At 28.0% G+C, this 18278-nt stretch overlaps 1 protein-coding gene across 3 annotated transcripts in view; it reads right to left on the bottom strand.

Moving 5' to 3' along the window:
- LOC111684226 (selenide, water dikinase 2) overlaps nt 1-17854 on the bottom strand; it is a 35737-nt gene extending 17883 nt beyond the window's left edge. Inside the window, exons 1-3 of one of the 3 annotated variants that reach the window (XM_046956278.1) lie at nt 17477-17854; nt 17038-17407; nt 12970-13163 (exon numbers count right to left, since the gene is read on the bottom strand). In XM_046956278.1, the coding sequence (XP_046812234.1) occupies nt 12970-13163; nt 17038-17407; nt 17477-17654 (742 nt within the window). In that variant the 5' untranslated portion in view covers nt 17655-17854. Of the gene's footprint in view, nt 1-12969; nt 13164-17037; nt 17425-17476 lie in introns of all 3 variants that reach the window. The other 2 variants (XM_023446354.2, XM_046956279.1) reach the window with 2 other exon arrangements.
- Nucleotides 17855-18278: the final 424 nt, after the last annotated feature.

Here is an 18278-nt window from a genome sequence, read left to right as displayed (position 1 = left end):
GAGGGCTAGAAGAATAATGGTCCCATTTTATCTATTTTACATTTACACTTTATTACAATACATTTTGCACAGTATTGTAAAGGAATTGTAATGACACAGAATAAGCATTTCGGAAAAATGAAACAAATTTCCAGATATTAGATACAAATTTTTGGCTTAGTATCCAAAACAAAGTACAAAATTTTTATTGTATACATAATTCTTGTTACTTTAGTAGAACAGAGTTACAACAGTTTTTTTTTTCCAAATACGTGAACTGGTGGCGGTAGGAGCATATTTCGTTTATTAAGTGATAAATTTTGCTAGTAGGTAGATATTTTACATCTGTATTATTGTTAAAGAATCACAATATACAAAAATTTAGTATTTCAAAAAGATGTAAAACACAAATATAGGTTGAAAAATGTAAATGTTATTAATATTCTCCAGGCCATTAACGTGTCTCAAAGCACTTGATTTGGAAATGTGGAAAAAATTAACTTATTTTGGAAAACATTCTAATAAAATATATCTATATGTATATTTTTTCCACGGCAGTTTCAAAACTCCATTTTCAGTTTATTTTTTGTTAAATAATTTAAATTTTAAATTTAATTTTTTTTAATATCACCGGGATGTGGTTATGGTTAGATTTAGAACGGTGAATTTGAATTTCACAAAATACTATTTTTTATAATATTTTAAATAAAAAAAATAATCCTTAAGCGAAAAATTATTTTTTATAATATTTTAAATAAAAAATAATCCTTCAAAGCACTTGGATCCAACATAACCCCAAAATTCAATAAATCTATTAAAATACTGTTCTTTAGAATTTAAAAAATAACAAAACATTCAAATAAGCAATATTCATATTTTGTTGTTATTTAAAATATCTAACCATAAACTAAAAATTTTTCTAATTTTAGTAAATATGCTCAACAAATAAATATTTCGACATGTTTTAATGAGAATTTACAAATAATGCAAATATTGACCTCTAAAGTTTACGCCTTAGCATTTTCAGTTTTATATATGACTTCAGAGACATATTTTATATTATCCGAGAAATAATATTCTGTAAATATTTTGTTTAAAATAAGTAAAGTATTATTTTGTAAAACATTAGAAAAAAATTACTTTTTCGTGAAATTCGCAGAATTCAAATTTTATTAGAATATTTTCCAAAATAAGTTAAATTTTTTCTCAAATTTCCTAAACATTTTGAAATACTAAATCTATATATGTTATGATTCTTTAACAATAATATGTAAAATATGTAACTAATAGCAACATTTATCACATAATATTACAATATACGAAGTATGCTCCTACCTAACCCAGGCTAACGTTTTTGGAGAAAAAATCTGTTGTAAATCTATTTTATTAAAAGTATCAAAAATTATGTATAAATGTATATATTATAAATTTTGAAGTACAACATTAGCTTTGTTTTGAGCTACTATACTTGTATCTATTATTTACCGTTCTGGATTTATAGCTTCATATGATAGCTTTTTGGACAAAATTTGGATTTTTTTTACATGTTTTAAACGAGCTCAAATTTCGAGGGCTAGAAGAATAATGGTCCCATTTTATCTATTTTACATTTACACTTTATTACAATACATTTTGCACAGTATTGTAAAGGAATTGTAATGACACAGAATAAGCATTTCGGAAAAATGAAACAAATTTCCAGATATTAGATACAAATTTTTGGCTTAGTATCCAAAACAAAGTACAAAATTTTTATTGTATACATAATTCTTGTTACTTTAGTAGAACAGAGTTACAACAGTTTTTTTTTTCCAAATACGTGAACTGGTGGCGGTAGGAGCATATTTCGTTTATTAAGTGATAAATTTTGCTAGTAGGTAGATATTTTACATCTGTATTATTGTTAAAGAATCATAATATACAAAAATTTAGTATTTCAAAAAGATGTAAAACACAAATATAGGTTGAAAAATGTAAATGTTATTAATATTCTCCAGGCCATTAACGTGTCTCAAAGCACTTGATTTGGAAATGTGGAAAAAATTAACTTATTTTGGAAAACATTCTAATAAAATATATCTATATGTATATTTTTTCCACGGCAGTTTCAAAACTCCATTTTCAGTTTATTTTTTGTTAAATAATTTAAATTTTAAATTTAATTTTTTTTAATATCACCGGGATGTGGTTATGGTTAGATTTAGAACGGTGAATTTGAATTTCACAAAATACTATTTTTTATAATATTTTAAATAAAAAAATAATCCTTAAGCGAAAAAAATTATTTTTTATAATATTTTAAATAAAAAATAATCCTTCAAAGCACTTGGATCCAACATAACCCCAAAATTCAATAAATCTATTAAAATACTGTTCTTTAGAATTTAAAAAATAACAAAACATTCAAATAAGCAATATTCATATTTTGTTGTTATTTAAAATATCTAACCATAAACTAAAAATTTTTCTAATTTTAGTAAATATGCTCAACAAATAAATATTTCGACATGTTTTAATGAGAATTTACAAATAATGCAAATATTGACCTCTAAAGTTTACGCCTTAGCATTTTCAGATTTATATATGACTTCAGAGACATATTTTATATTATCCGAGAAATAATATTCTGTAAATATTTTGTTTAAAATAAGTAAAGTATTATTTTCTAAACATTAGAAAAAAAATTACTTTTTTCGTGAAATTCGCAGAATTCAAATTTTATTAGAATATTTTCCAAAATAAGTTAAATTTTTTCTCAAATTTCCTAAACATTTTGAAATACTAAATCTATATATGTTATGATTCTTTAACAATAATATGTAAAATATGTAACTAATAGCAACATTTATCACATAATATTACAATATACGAAGTATGCTCCTACCTAACCCAGGCTAACGTTTTTGGAGAAAAAATCTGTTGTAAATCTATTTTATTAAAAGTATCAAAAATTATGTATAAATGTATATATTATAAATTTTGAAGTACAACATTAGCTTTGTTTTGAGCTACTATACTTGTATCTATTATTTACCGTTCTGGATTTATAGCTTCATATGATAGCTTTTTGGACAAAATTTGGATTTTTTTTACATGTTTTAAACGAGCTCAAATTTCGGCTATTTCAATATCTGGAAAGGGGAATCATTTTGTGGGGTTAAGGCGAACAAATTCCGACATTGTTTTCTCCCTATATAAGATCTGGTCAGTCTAATGTATAATCATGTTAGAAAAAACTACATTTTATATCCTTCACCTTCGTCATTCCATTTGTAATTTCCAAAATACTGTTTTCCTTGTGAAATAAGATTTATGAAGACCCCATATATCTTCGAAATCCAAATCATCATTTATTCTCCATAAATAACGGAGATATAAGGAAAAATCCGATACAACTTCTAAAAGTTTTATCAAAAACGGCAACTTTTGACTGTACTAATTAGGGTTGCCAATTATTTGTCTTAAAAATTATTCGAATTAAAACTTACAATATTTTTTTGTTCGAGTAGTCGACTAAATTTAAAAAATTATTCGAATGAATAACAAATAAAAGTTTTTATTGGAATAATTTAATAATTATTCCAATAAAAATAACTTACCAAACAGCAACAAAATCTTAAGATACGAAAAAACGGGTTTGTATACTTAGTAATTTATGTCAATCCAACCTATTTTTATATAACAAACGTATTTTTATATCATGCACCAGACTAATATAAAAAAAAAATAATGAAAAAAAACAACATGGCAATGAACTGTCAAAACTAATTACGAATGTGTCGTGGATAGGGGTTAATTAGCTATCGTCATTCAGAGCCCGAATTAAGTAATTCAACTGGCCGTGTGAACGTAGTATTATACCCACTATCAAAAAATGGGGGTGTATTGTATTTGTCAATCCGTTTGTCCTTATTAGATTATAAGATGATCTAGCCGACCGTCAGCCTGCCTGTCTGTTAAAAACACGATAGGACGACTGAAGAGCTGAAATTTTTCACATTTTTTTTGTTTTGAAATTGGACAATATCTGTCTCTGATTTAACCTAGCCCCTTACAAGAATCCTTTCAGAAAATTACTACAACACATTTTTTTGATGAATAATTTATTATTTTAGGCTCCAGTTCAAATCCTACCTGGGGCAGGAAAATTTTTCAAATAGTTAATGATATTTTTCAAAATACAGAAAAAGTTATTTTTAGACACAACCAGAATGGAATGTATTTTCGGCCCAGCTTCTCATCAGCATTCTTCGTTCCATATTTAATGTCACTTGTAAATATCATGCATTTAACTCAATACTTAAATATTAAATAAATTTTTTATAAACTGCAATAAGTAAATAAACAAATCTTTTTATTTAGTATTTGTTTTATAAAATATTAATGTAATTCTTTGTTCAATATTTTAATAAAACATTAGAACAATATTATTCGAATATTCGATTATTTGACAAAATATTTTCGAATTATTCTTTATTCTAAATTGAAAAACAAAAACGTTTCCTCGATTAATCGAATAATTAAATAAAACCAATCTTGTTCCATACTTTCGCAGTTTTATTTCAGGACAAAAACTATACACATCAATGCATATTCAAAAGCAATTAAATATAATGATTTTAATATAATTCAGTTCTGTGGTATATTTGTTAACACATAACCCAACAGTTTATCCCCCCTATATATACAATTTCAGTCTACCTCAAAGTCTCCCAAATATTTTGGTTTCCATCTGCCCTTATCAGAACGTCGAAGTCCTCCGTCAATATTAGCGTCAAGTTTGGTGTAGCCCATATCTTTGCGTGATGTTAATGCAGGTGGATACTCCGGCAAATCTGTACTTTGTTCATCGGTGTCCACTGCTGTATCGATTACACTAGACAACACTGAAAATGCCTTTTAAATAAAAATAGATGATTCCTATATATTTCCACCTACTGAGTTCAAAAATTGTTATAATATTCGGTTAGTTCTAGTTTGCGAGATATTGTGGTTTTTGTAAAAACTTTATTTATGAACATTTTTGATATTTTTCACATTATTTCTCAGAACAGGACCAATATTCATAGAGTTATTCAACAACATGGTAATAAATATAAAATTATCTATCATTAGAGTATAATTATGATGACAGTTATTACAGGATACCTTGAATGTCCTGCAGCGAAGTTGAAAATTTTACTTTTTTTAATTTATCCTTACAACTTTAATTTAAGGTAAACGAGTTTGATTTCTTTTTACAATAACAAAAACAACATTTTTAAATAACAATTGGAAACTCGTTAAAAATTTAGTGAAATATTTTGAAATAAATTATTTTGAATAAAAACAGGTTTTTTAGGTTTAGGTTTTTTATTATCATTAGAGTATAATTATGATGACAGTTATTATCCTTACAACTTTAATTTAAGGTAAACGAGTTTGATTTCTTTTTACAATAACAAAAACAACATTTTTAAATAACAATTGGAAACTCGTTAAAAATTTAGTGAAATATTTTGAAATAAATTATTTTGAATAAAAACAGGTTTTTTAGGTTTAGGTTTTTTATTTTTAACAATATTTGTTCTTCATTTGTTCTACATAAAACCTATATACAAATATGAAACTTTGAAAGCAATAAGATCCTCACAAACGCTTAAAACCATCAACAATTATATTTTTTAATAGAAAAGATATCGCATTTTTCGAATTCACTGGCCGTATCGTATTGTTGTATCATCATATGTCATTAATATTTTACAGACAAATTTTTTTTACACAAAAACAAAATAATTGTGAAAAATTACGACATAAAACGTTACGGCACTGTTTGTGAATTGTATAATATTTTGAATTCACGAGTATGTAAAAATAACAAATAAAAGATGAATTCAATCCAAAATATTTAACTACGTTTTTAGCGAATTTGATTTTTTTTACCAAAATATGGTATAATTGGTTTGTTGTGGTAGTACTTTATAGAAAAACTCAAATAATTTTAGACCAAAGTATTGTTATAAGGATAAAACAAACAAGGCTCAATTTTCAACAATCTAGTTTTACTGCAATAACTGTCATCATGATTATGCTCTTTAGAAAGATAATTTTGCGTAGATTTCCATGTTGTTAAAAAAACTTTGAATTTTAGTTCCAGTTCTGCGAAATTGAGTAAAAATTTCAAAAAAGTGGTGGATGGTGCTCAAGTTGTTTAGCGTCAATATTTTATTTGTGAGATTTATAATTTCCGACATTACTACCAACCTTTCTCATTTGGTCAATATGTCGTTGCCATAATCGCCATCATCCAACAATATTTCGTACTTTAATTCACCAACTCTCTTTTTTATTTTACCAAATTGCCACTTGCTATGTGAAATATAATCTCTCACTGCCACCCTTTCTTCCTTCTCAGAAATTGTTGTTGTTGTTTCCTTTTCATCTTCACTCTTCCTTTATGAATTTTGTGGTAATAGAAGATCTGATCGATTCCGTATCTGTCGTCCTAACATCAGAATCGCCTGGGATTTGTCTGTTTCCATATGGATCGCCAGTAATATTATCGATACTTCATGTTTTAAATTAAATTGGCGGGCTTTAAAGTGCTTTTAATTTGTTTTTTAACTTTTGTAAAAATCTTTCTGCTAGCCCATTTGTTGCAGGGTGATATGAAGATCCCAGTTTATGCTTGATTCCATTTTTATTAAAAATGAAATTTTTCTGAATCGAACTGAGTGCCATGATCAGTAACCAAAGCGTTTGGAATACCCATTCTAGAAGAAATATCCCGGCAAACTTCAATTGTTGTTTCCGCTGTGATATTTGGAAAGCATCTATCAGCACAAACAAAAATTTGTTAAATATTGACATTGCAAAATCAGCATGTACTCTTTAAAAGGGTTGTTTTTTGTATTCCAGTTGTATATAGGTTTTTGATTTACCGGCTCAGCCCTCCACATTTGATACTGCATGCAATTTTATACCAAGTTCATAATATCGTTGTCGAGTTTTGGCCACCAGCCAAATTCGTCATTTTCTTGATGCCAAAATGTCTAAAATGCAATTCATCGAAACCCCATTTACGCAAGGAAGTTGGAATATATGTGCGTATGTGTAGTATGCACCCTTGATCAGCAGGAAGTCGTTGACGGCCGTATTGCGGACAATCGCTCAGTAATTTAATATATTTTTCTTTTGCTGTTTCTTTGCTTAATTCTTTAACAGTATAGATAAATTTCATCACTGTTCCTCAATAGTATTTTCAGGTAACCTTGAAACTCCATCGGCATTGCAGTTGTCTTTTGATCTTTTTACCCCTATTTCATGTAGGAACGATTTTAGATATACAGGATAATGTTGCCTTTCGCAGGAGAGAATATCTAAGACATAGGTTTATTGCCCGTTACCAAAATAAATTTACGACCAAAAATATATCTATAAAACTTGTTAACGCTGAATATTATGGCGTATGCCTCTATGTCAATTTGGCTATATCTCTGTTGTGTAGCAAATTGTGAAGCAAATTGTATTGATCGCTCTGATCCGTCTGCATATATGTGACTTTAGACGCACCAAGCCATGCGGGCCGGCATACACCACCAAAACTAATATAATTTTCGGGTTATAATGGACGAGTACCGTATCCGATTGCATTAATTTTGTATACCTCGTTGGATAGATAATATTCTGGCTTCGAAAATTGTAAATAAAATTATTGCTTGTCCTTTGATATAAATTTTATGTATACCTCGTTGGATAGATAATATTCTATAGATGATAAAACTAATAAAATATAAACATTTTTTAATTAAAATTATTACGTAATACGTACGTTTTTAAACATTTATTTACGTTTTCGGATATTTTGGCATACTTCGGCATCGGTAACGGTATTAAGACTTATTATGGTATTTTGACTTTTATCTGTATCACTATTTTATTTCGGTATTTAAAAGCTACGGTTATTGTGTTGAAAAGGTAATTTACAAGTAACATAAATGAAAAACTTGTATGGGAAAACTGAAGATGTTTAAGAAGTTCTTCAAACATATCAAACTAAATTTAAATATGGAGAATGTATTAGTTTTCAAAAAGGCCGGACGTTTTTATTTTTTTACTCCGTGTTTTTGTCTTTTTAAACTAAATAAAAATTCGTTTTACACGTCATACGTAGTATCATATTAAACTACAAAAAAATCTCTACAAAATAGTATAATTATCTCGTAAATCAAGAACGTTTTTTTAAACAATTTAGTAGAATATATTGTAGAATTACTTGTTACAAATAAGTTCAAAGGGAATAGTTAAAAAGAAAAAACTCAAAACTCAAATAATAATAATAAATAAACAAGTGAAAACAAAACAAAAAGTGCAAACACACAATCTATACACTAAGCTTAATAAGTGGATAAGAAAAGAAAATAAACAAAACAAAAACAATGGAAAGTAATGCAAATAAAAGAGAAAACTCATCTCATCTCGATAATGATGCAAAATGTTCGCGCCTTTGCCTCTCTCCTACTCGTCTTATGCATTTACTTGATAAACGTTTTGACAAACAATATCAACAGATAACTACCAAACTAGAATCCTCAATTAAAGATGCAGAAAATAGAATCATATTTCAAGTGAATGAGAAATTAAGAGAAATTGAAAACAAAATTAATAACACTGAAAATAGACTCTTAAATGAGATAGATAATCGTATTGTCGATATAATGAGTGAAATGCATATTGTAAATGAGAGAGTTACTGAACTCGAAACAGTGCGTTCAGAAATTAAATTGCTTAAAACTGAAATAAAGACACTTAAATCTCAAATGCAAAAACAAGAAAATTTAACAGTTTCCTGTGATTTTCGCATTAATGGTATACCATTCAGAAATGATGAGAATCTTAATGGCATCTTTGATAACATATGTTATGCCTTGAATATATCTACTCCATCCTATAAATCACTCTTCCGTCTGCAAAATAACAATAATAAGGAACAAAACTCACCAGATGCGGTTATACTCGTTAAATTATTTTCACCTTATGATAAGAACTTTGAGTTAAAATCGTTAGCCTTATTCAGAAAGAAATCTCAAAGCCCAATGTGCGGCTTTGAATCGCATGGAAATCTGAATAGGAAAATATTTATAAACGAGAATCTTACTTCCTCCAACTTTAAAATACTACAAGCTGCGATCGAATTACGGAAGAAAAATCGTATATATTCAGCCTTCTCTTTACGTGGCTTCGTCAATATTAAAGTATCCGCAGCTGAAGAACCTATACGCATTGATGATATTAATAAACTTAGACAGCTTTTTCCTGATGCAGAAAACCAATCACAATAAATCTATATGTATCTTTCAAAGTTCGAAAAATGCTATTCAATTATTTACATTTTACATACCATTACATATTTTTACTATTTATGTTATATGTTTTTATATAAACTCTATCTCGCAAACCAATTTATATACTCGACTAATTAATATGCATTGACTTTTAACTTATTCTTTGTCATTAACGGATAATGAAGGGTTTAGTTCCAATGACTGTACTAGAAACTTGATTAGAATACTAACGAAACAACGTAATGGACTTAATATATGCCACTTAAACGCCCAAAGCCTAGTTAACAAAATGGATGAATTTAAATACATGTTTGAGGACTCGAAAGTTGATGTTATCTGTATATCCGAAACATGGTTTAATATAATACTTCCAGATAGTCTTTTTACTCTCAATGACTTTAAATTAATCAGAAATGACAGATACGGAGGCGGTGTCGCAATATACATTAAAAACATATCACATATAAACGAATAACCCAATCAGCAGTGAATGATAAGATTGAACATATACTCATTGAAATCACTAATTGCAATAAAAAGCTCCTCCTAGGCTGTGTATATCGACCAAATAAAAACATTTGTTACGATAATTTTCTAGAACTTCTGGAATCACTAACAATACAATATGCCGACGTTATAATCGCCAGTGATTTTAATTTGAATACATTGGTGAATTCTGGTTTGAAAAACTCATTAATGAGCATAGGCTTATTCATAGTTAACAACCAAAATCCTACACATTTTACTGCTACTAACGCTAGTCTACTTGATATCTTCATCGTTACCAATATGGAAAATGTTCTTTTGTTTGATCAAATTAGTGCATCCTGCTTTTCGAAACATGACCTTATATTTTTGTGTTATGACTTTGGATTACAACAAAACAGTAGTCCCCATACTTATCGTGACTTTCGTAACACTGATCTTTACACATTACGTGATCTTGTTCTTACTACGAACTGGAATGATTTATACTACATGACCACACCAGATGACCAGATTGATTTCCTAAACGAAAACTTACACAGAATATTTGAAATACCGTTCCGCTTCGTACTTGTCGACCCATTAAAACAAACTTCAATTGGTTTAACAACACAGTTAAAGGCCTAATTAAAAAACGGAATGAAGTATATGCACGTTGGAAAAGATTCCGCACGATAGAACTTCATGATGAATATCATCGTTGTCGTCAAATTGTAAATAAACACATAAGAAAATGTAAATCAATCTTTTACGCTAATCGATTTAAATCGGCAGTTGACTCCAAGAAAAGATGGCAAATAATACAGGAAATTGGTATTGGACCTAAAAAAACATCTGTCGCCAAAGATGTTGATATCGAAAATCTTAATCAGCAGTTTACTAATAAAACCAATTTAACACCACCTTCTTTTGATAACTCTGCAACCCGGCAACTCCACAACAACTCTACTATGTTACCTCTACGTCAATTCGCATTTGATTGCATAACAGCTCCCGATGTGGTATCGTGTTGTATGTCGGTTAAATCTAACGCTGTAGGATTAGATAACTTACACCCTATATTTCTTAAGCTCATCCTTCCATTTCTGCTAAGCCATATTACTCACATATTTAATACAATAATTACCACGAGCACTTATCCAAGTTGTTGGAAATACGCTAAAATAATACCAGTACCAAAGTCTACCAATTTATTTAAACGTAAATTGATAGAGTTTTTTAGTTAAACTTTTTCTTCATTCATACAAACTATTACTATTACACTTTATATTTATGCCTTATGTTATCTTGTACCTAACCTAATAATACTAATAATTTTTTTTTTGTTGTCTTAAATAATTATTTACTTTATATATGTTTTGTATTATTAATATTATTATTGTAAACATTTACACCATATGGTCATTAACTTTGTAATATCACATACTGTAATTTATAAGATTCTATATCTTGTTGTATGTAACATCGAAAATAAATAAAATATATATAGCCTAACTACTTGTTTTTGTTTACTGTATTTATAGGATATAAATACATAATTTTTGCGAAATGTTTGACATACCACCACGTAACGGCCAATGAATGTAATAAATAAAATTTTTTCAGCTCATTTTGAATCAAAAAACATCAACAACCAACACCAATTTCTTAAATGATCCAACTTTAACCATTTCACCCCCTAAACATTCGAGTTTCAAAAAATTCCTTCCTAATGGTTCTATACAATGCCAATTAATATATAGGTTTATTTTCTAAAATAGTCCTGAATATGTATATATATTAGAGTGACCCCAAAAAGTCGATGTTGGAATCTTGTACGTCTTGTCTCCCCAAAATGATTTCCCTTTCCAGATATTGAGATAAACAAAATTTCAGGAGATGAATGTTGCTATTAGGTAAATATTTTACATATTATTGTTAAAGAACCATAATGTACATAATTAAGTATTACAAAAAGAAAAGTTTGTTGAAAAATGTGAATGTTATTATTGTTAAACAAAATTTTAAATTTTTAAAATATCACCAAGGTATTTACGGCCAATAGATTATGTAATAAAACAGTGAAAAAATATGTTAACACCTCTAATAGTTAAACTGTACCTGCGATTTGAATACTGCGAGTTTCGCGAAAAACTATTATTTTTGTAATATTTTACAAAATATGTCCTCATATTTCAATAAAACTATTTGAATTATATGTACATATGTCATTTTGTAAATGAGTGAAAATGGTGGCTACATAATCAAAAAGAATTGGAGTTTTTTTGCATTTAGTTTACAAAAACATATAAAAATATTAGTCCTAAACCCACCTTAAAGTAACAATCGGTTTAAAATCGTTTTATGAGTCGATTATGCTAAGTCCGTCCGTCTGGCTGTCTGTCATTGTAAAACTTGTGCACAAGGTACAGGTCACAATTTTCAGGACAATTGAATGAAATTTGGTACACACGCCCAAGGACAAATCCTATTGAAAATGGTTGACATCGGTCTATTATTTCACCTAGCCCCCATACACCGGAATGGGCTTTTAAGTTCATAATTATGTTGAAATCGGCAAAACTTAGTTCTATATACGTCTTAATAATACTACCGATTCTCGTAATTATCGGACTTTATTTGACCCTATCCCGCATACAAAGTCCACTTCAGAAAATGACTTGAAGGTCAATAATTAACTTATAAACAATAGTATCACGATGAAATCCAGCATACATAACTGTAATGTAAACGAAAAGCCATGGACTAAAATTTGTAAGGATTTGCCCATATTTACCATTGCCTAAATATAACCCCTCTTTTAGAAAATCACTTTTTTCAACAAATTGTTTAAATATTTCCGAACTAAGATAAATAACTTAAATGCATTATTATTTGAAATAATCCACAGAACTGTGAGAAGAGTGTCTTTGTCGTAAAAAATAGAGAGTTTCACTTCTTGATGTTCATTACATTGCTGTCTCAACTTCGCAGAGATGTTTTCAATATTTTTTATATACATAAATTATTCATAATGTTTGGAAGAAAATAAATCAGACGATTAAAATTGGCTTATAACAATTTCTAACATTTATTTGATGTATGTGAACATTTACGAATAAAAATTATGTGAATTTAAAAAAAAAAAAAAAAAAAACAGATGTTAAACGTACATATTTTTTCTACAATGTGATGCACTTACCAGTTTTATTTAAATAAGCCATGGTATTAACTGCCGTTTGATATGTTTCTTTTATGTCGTCGTCAGTAAATTGTTCCGCCAACATTAAATATTTATCATTTCTTTCTTTAAGCCATAGATATGCATTTGTTGCTAACTGCGTTCCTAATGGCTTCGTTAAAATGAGATGATCTCCATCTTTAGCATTGTGAGGCCTAAATTAGAAAAGATAAATCATATAAAAAATCAGTACAGTTTGAATTATATATTCCCAGCAAAAAAATAACTTCCAAAGAAGCGAAAAGAAATAGAATTTACTCCATGGAAGTAATGAAAAAGTTATGATTTTAACACAGGCTAGTCATAGGAAGGATATCCTTTTAATTTGATTTCAAATTCGTAACATCTGAAGTCCTTCACAGAAATAATTTTTTTTTTTTTTTTTGTTTTTTAAATTATTATGAAGTGAAAATTTAGTATTATAGAATACAATTAATTTGACTCAAATAATATTAACATAAATAAATAAATTACACGCATTTTACAATGCGAATACAATGAAAAATAAATTATTTCTGTATATTAATATAATACAACTAAGGAAGAATTTGTTCTAAAAAAGAAAGTTGTGTAACGGCTGCAAACATGACCAATTTTAGGAAAGTACTAAATAAGATTCATAACATCCCTAAACCTTCCCTAGCAATAGTTCTGGGTAGGAAAATCATCGATTTTAAAGAACTGTTCCTAATATCGAGTATTGCATATATCGAGCATCGCATAAATCATTTGTATTTTCTTTGCGAAGTAATTTAAAATATGCCCACGTCTGATCAGTAAACAATTAATTAACAATTTTTAAGACTTTAAATGTCTTTTTGGAAAAAAATAATTTTATTTTTAATACTTTTTTTTTTATTTCCAATACCAAAATGTATAATTCCGTTTGTTCAATATTAATTTCAACACACATAAATTAATTATCAAAGAATTTAAAAAAAAATATATATTTTTTTAATTTGAGGAAAATAAAAATATTTTGTGTTGCTAAATGCAATAATTTGTGTAAAAAATAACGAATAATTTCGTGTTAGTAAAAAATTGCGTAATTTTGCCGAAAACTCTTGAAGCATTATGAGAGAATTGATTTGTCACAAGTGTGTTGAATTTACACAGAACTCTTCTGAAGAGAGGGGAATGTTATTGTTCTAAAATAATGTCATAGTCCTTATTATTATTCTTTGGTTATAACACTATTGCTGCAAATAAAGATACATAATAATTAGGTATATACGTATGTACAATATTAAACAAAGTATGTATGGATATTTTGTGACCATGGCTTTATGATCATAAAACAAGTCCGTTGAAGTTTGCTGAACAGAATCGGTCCCTCACACAAGAGAATCAATCGGATCGCATTTGTGTTGCTATATTTTTATTTTAAATAATGTACTTTTTAACGTATAGAGACTGTGATTTATCACAATTTTTATTCGTTAGTATTTTATTATATTAAATTATTTGTCATCACAATATTAAAATAAATGGTCAAAAATTATTTAAAAGCTTCTAGCATCCATAAATATGATAAAATTTTAGTGATCATAAATTCTTCGCAAACATGTAATAAAAGACCATTTTAAAAGTGTAAGATCCAATATTAATCATCACAGTAGTAAAAATTCAAGTGCGAAATGGATTCTTTTTGCTTTTTTTAGAAGTAAAAAAACATCACTTCAACAAAAGTTAAAAAATGCTACTTCTGAAGTGGTGATAAATGTTTTTTTTTTTTTTTTTTTTTTTTTGAAGTACTTCATTTTATTTTTGCTGGGTAGATCTCTGTAATTTTTATATAATGAATATTCGAATTAACGAAAAGTGTTCTACTATTTCGAATGTTTAACATGGATTTATTTGTATATACAAAACTTTAAAACAACAATATAAATACCCAGTCTAAAAAATTACTAATTTCCCAGATAAAACCTAGTAACCTGCCCACTTATGGACAAAGGTCCTAAATGAACAATACCGCGATAAAATTAGGTATCTTGGTAGCCCTTATATCAAATATTGGATATAAGGATTGATATTTTTTAATCCATTCTACTGTTCCAGGATTCTCTTGAAAAGCAACTTATTACAGTGACAAATTGTTCGATCCACTGATCCCTATCATTTATGTCAAGGTTCAATCCTCATTGTCATCAGTGATGCCAGTTGTAAAGAAAATTTCATTTATTGTATTTGCTAGCACTGAACACTAAGGGCGGGTTTCTTACTCCTCAGTTAAACTAGGCTTAACTTGCTGTTAGATTAAACTCGGAACAAATTTAGGCGGTGTTTTTCAGATTTAGATTTAACTTCAGTTAACTTTGTTAGTATTGCCAACTTTTCACTCAAAAACATAAACAATGAACAGCTGTTTTTTGCAAATAATACTTTTGTAAAATGGAAAATTTTGGAAAAATGTTAAATAAACATTTAAAACAATAAATAATAAAACAAAACAAATCAGAAAATTGCAATTTACTTAAAATATTATGTTTTTGTTCTTACGAAATCATTATTTTATTGTTTTTATTAATTGTGTTTTCTTACTTATAACTTGAGTTTAATTGGCCAATTACACTCATTTAAAATAAGATAAGTATCTTTACTAATAACTGAAAAACACGAAACATATATTAAACCAGGTTTAACCAAACAATGAAGATTATCTTTATCAGAAAAACTTGCCCTAAGAAATTAAACGCTGTCAAAAAGTACCTAAGACCTCCTCCACACTAGGAAACTTTTGTTGAGAAACTTTTTCTTAATTCTCTTTTGAAGTTTCCTTAATGCCAACACATATAAACTTTTGTTTCAGAAACTATGTGTTTATTGTTTATTTGTTGTACGAATGAAAAGAATAATAAAACAAAACAAGTTTCCGAGAACGGGAAACTCCGTACCGCGAGAGAGATGAATGATATTCTTTATTTTTCTCTCACGCAAAATCAAAAGATTCCCAAAAAAGTCTCCTAGAGTGGAACGGCATTTTATCAAAAATCTCTTTAATTAATATCACGATTTTACTTTTTATGGTAGAAAATTAATATATAAAATATTCTTTAAAAAATACCACAAACAAATTTCTATAAATAACTGTTCAGATAAAGTTTTTTCTTAAAATTTATAAAATTTTACATACGCAAATTACTTAGTTGATTCACTGTATATATTTTTTAATTTTTTGACAATTCATTTTGAGAAATTATAATAACAATAAAAAAGCAAAGTTGTAAATTTTGGTATTGAAAATGGGAAATAAATATAAAATAATCATAATGTTTTGCAAATATGAGAATAAGCAAAATAAAAAATGTATTTATTAAATGTTTACAGATCAAATGTGCAACAAAAAGATAAAAAAATCTGCGAAAATATACATTTAAATATTTTATATTTTTCCTAAAAATTTTAAGTACGTTTTTATGAAACTATGTAGGTTTGAATCAGTGGTGAAAGTGGTTGGAGCCACAATGCTTATATAGAAATTGTGCCAATAAATTCTTAGAGTTAGGTACCAAATGACAACTCCTTTAGGTACCAACTGACAAGCCCCAATTTCTTTATATTCTTTGTTATTGTGTTTGTTGCCGAAACTCTCTCACCTTACCTTATTATTACCTTATTACATCATGGTATGTTTCTTTCTTCGCTAAAATGTTTCTCTGATTAAAAGTTCTATAAATCCTCTAAAATTGATATGTTCGTGTTTAAATTAAAAAATATGTAAATATTTTACAACGTTCAGACCCAAAAAAGAATATAAGTTTATTGAGGTCTATCAAATATTTGAATCTGCATAATTTTTGTTATTGCAAATAGTGTCGAAACTTAAGCATAGCTTAAGAACAGAAAGGGGTTGACCTATGATGAATACTTTACCCCTTAATGTAATAAAAGGATAATGTAAAATTAAAATTCGAACTCCCTTCGAGATACAATGAAAGACATTACGTTACAAAAAACACCCTAATTACATATAAAACATGATTACATTTTATAAAACTATTCTGATAATAAAATGTTTATACTTACATGATGACCTCATCTTTTTTTACTACAGCCGTTGCAATACCACCAATTATACACCATGGATTTACATGGATATTTTGTACATGAACCTTGCATCCAGCTAATTTTGCTGATTCTTGAAAGCCGGTAGCTATCATTGGCATTATTATATTTCTTTCCTCTTCTTTTAATTCTTCGGGAGCTGTTATAATAAGGTTAAGTTTGTCAAGATCAGTTACGCCAACGGCGTAAACGTCACTTACAACATTGGCGAATGCGATTTTCCCCATTGCATGAGGATCATCTACCAATGGGTAAAAGAAGTCGACCGTTTGTATAAGTGAAATATTTTTATACTTTTTAAGGGGCACAACTGCGCAATCCATTCCTGAACCTAATAATTACGATAAACTTCATGTGTTATTATATAACTAATAAAATTTAATATTATTATTTTACTCACCAATATAATCATAGTCATCATTTACTTTTTCTTGTAAGTTGGTCAGTTGTAGTATTTCTGTTCCCTGAAGATACTTTAGCAAAGTATCTTGGGGGATTTTACAACCTCACCCTCGTAACGTAGAAAACTTAGTTAGCTGAAAATCTGGCCTAAGGCCATACTTTCCAGGATCGAACATGTTTCTTTATGTATAACTTACGTCGCCTAAAAGGTATTTTTTAACTAAACAGATAAAAACTTCACTATAACCACAGGGTATACAGAGCCGTCACAAGCAAAAAACTATTTCCCTCTCTTTCGCACAAAACGATTTCAATGATTTTTTAGCCGTATTTTATATAAATCCCTCTCCAAACAATTAAAAAACAAAAGCTGATTTTAGACGCACACAAAGAAAACAACCCGACGAAAAATAAAACAATCAGTGTTGCCACAACAAAATTTCTTTTCTAACCAAAATTCGAATAAAAAATAACCAAATTAAGAAAAAAGTAAACAAAATTATTTTTATTTGTTTTATGTTTATATTTGGACATTAAAATAACAAATTCATTTTCTAAAGTGGAACTATGTTATAATACTATGGTATTATGGAGACAGTTATGAGCGTTAAAGTAATTTTCTGTACGGGATCTTATATGAGACTTATGGTCAATTATGAACCAATTATCATAAAATCTGACAGAGATATTTTAGTTCCTTTAAACCTTGATTATGTTGAATTTTGTTGCTATATTGCTGTACATTATAAGCTTTAAAGTCATTCTCAGAGGAGACTTTTTATGAGGGATAGATTCAATTA

The sequence above is a fragment of the Lucilia cuprina genome, chromosome 2, assembly GCF_022045245.1.
Source record: "Lucilia cuprina isolate Lc7/37 chromosome 2, ASM2204524v1, whole genome shotgun sequence".
Lineage (NCBI taxonomy): Eukaryota > Metazoa > Arthropoda > Insecta > Diptera > Calliphoridae > Lucilia > Lucilia cuprina.
The sequence above is the reverse complement of the archived record's forward strand: the minus strand, read 5'-3'. Positions and strand labels throughout refer to the sequence as shown.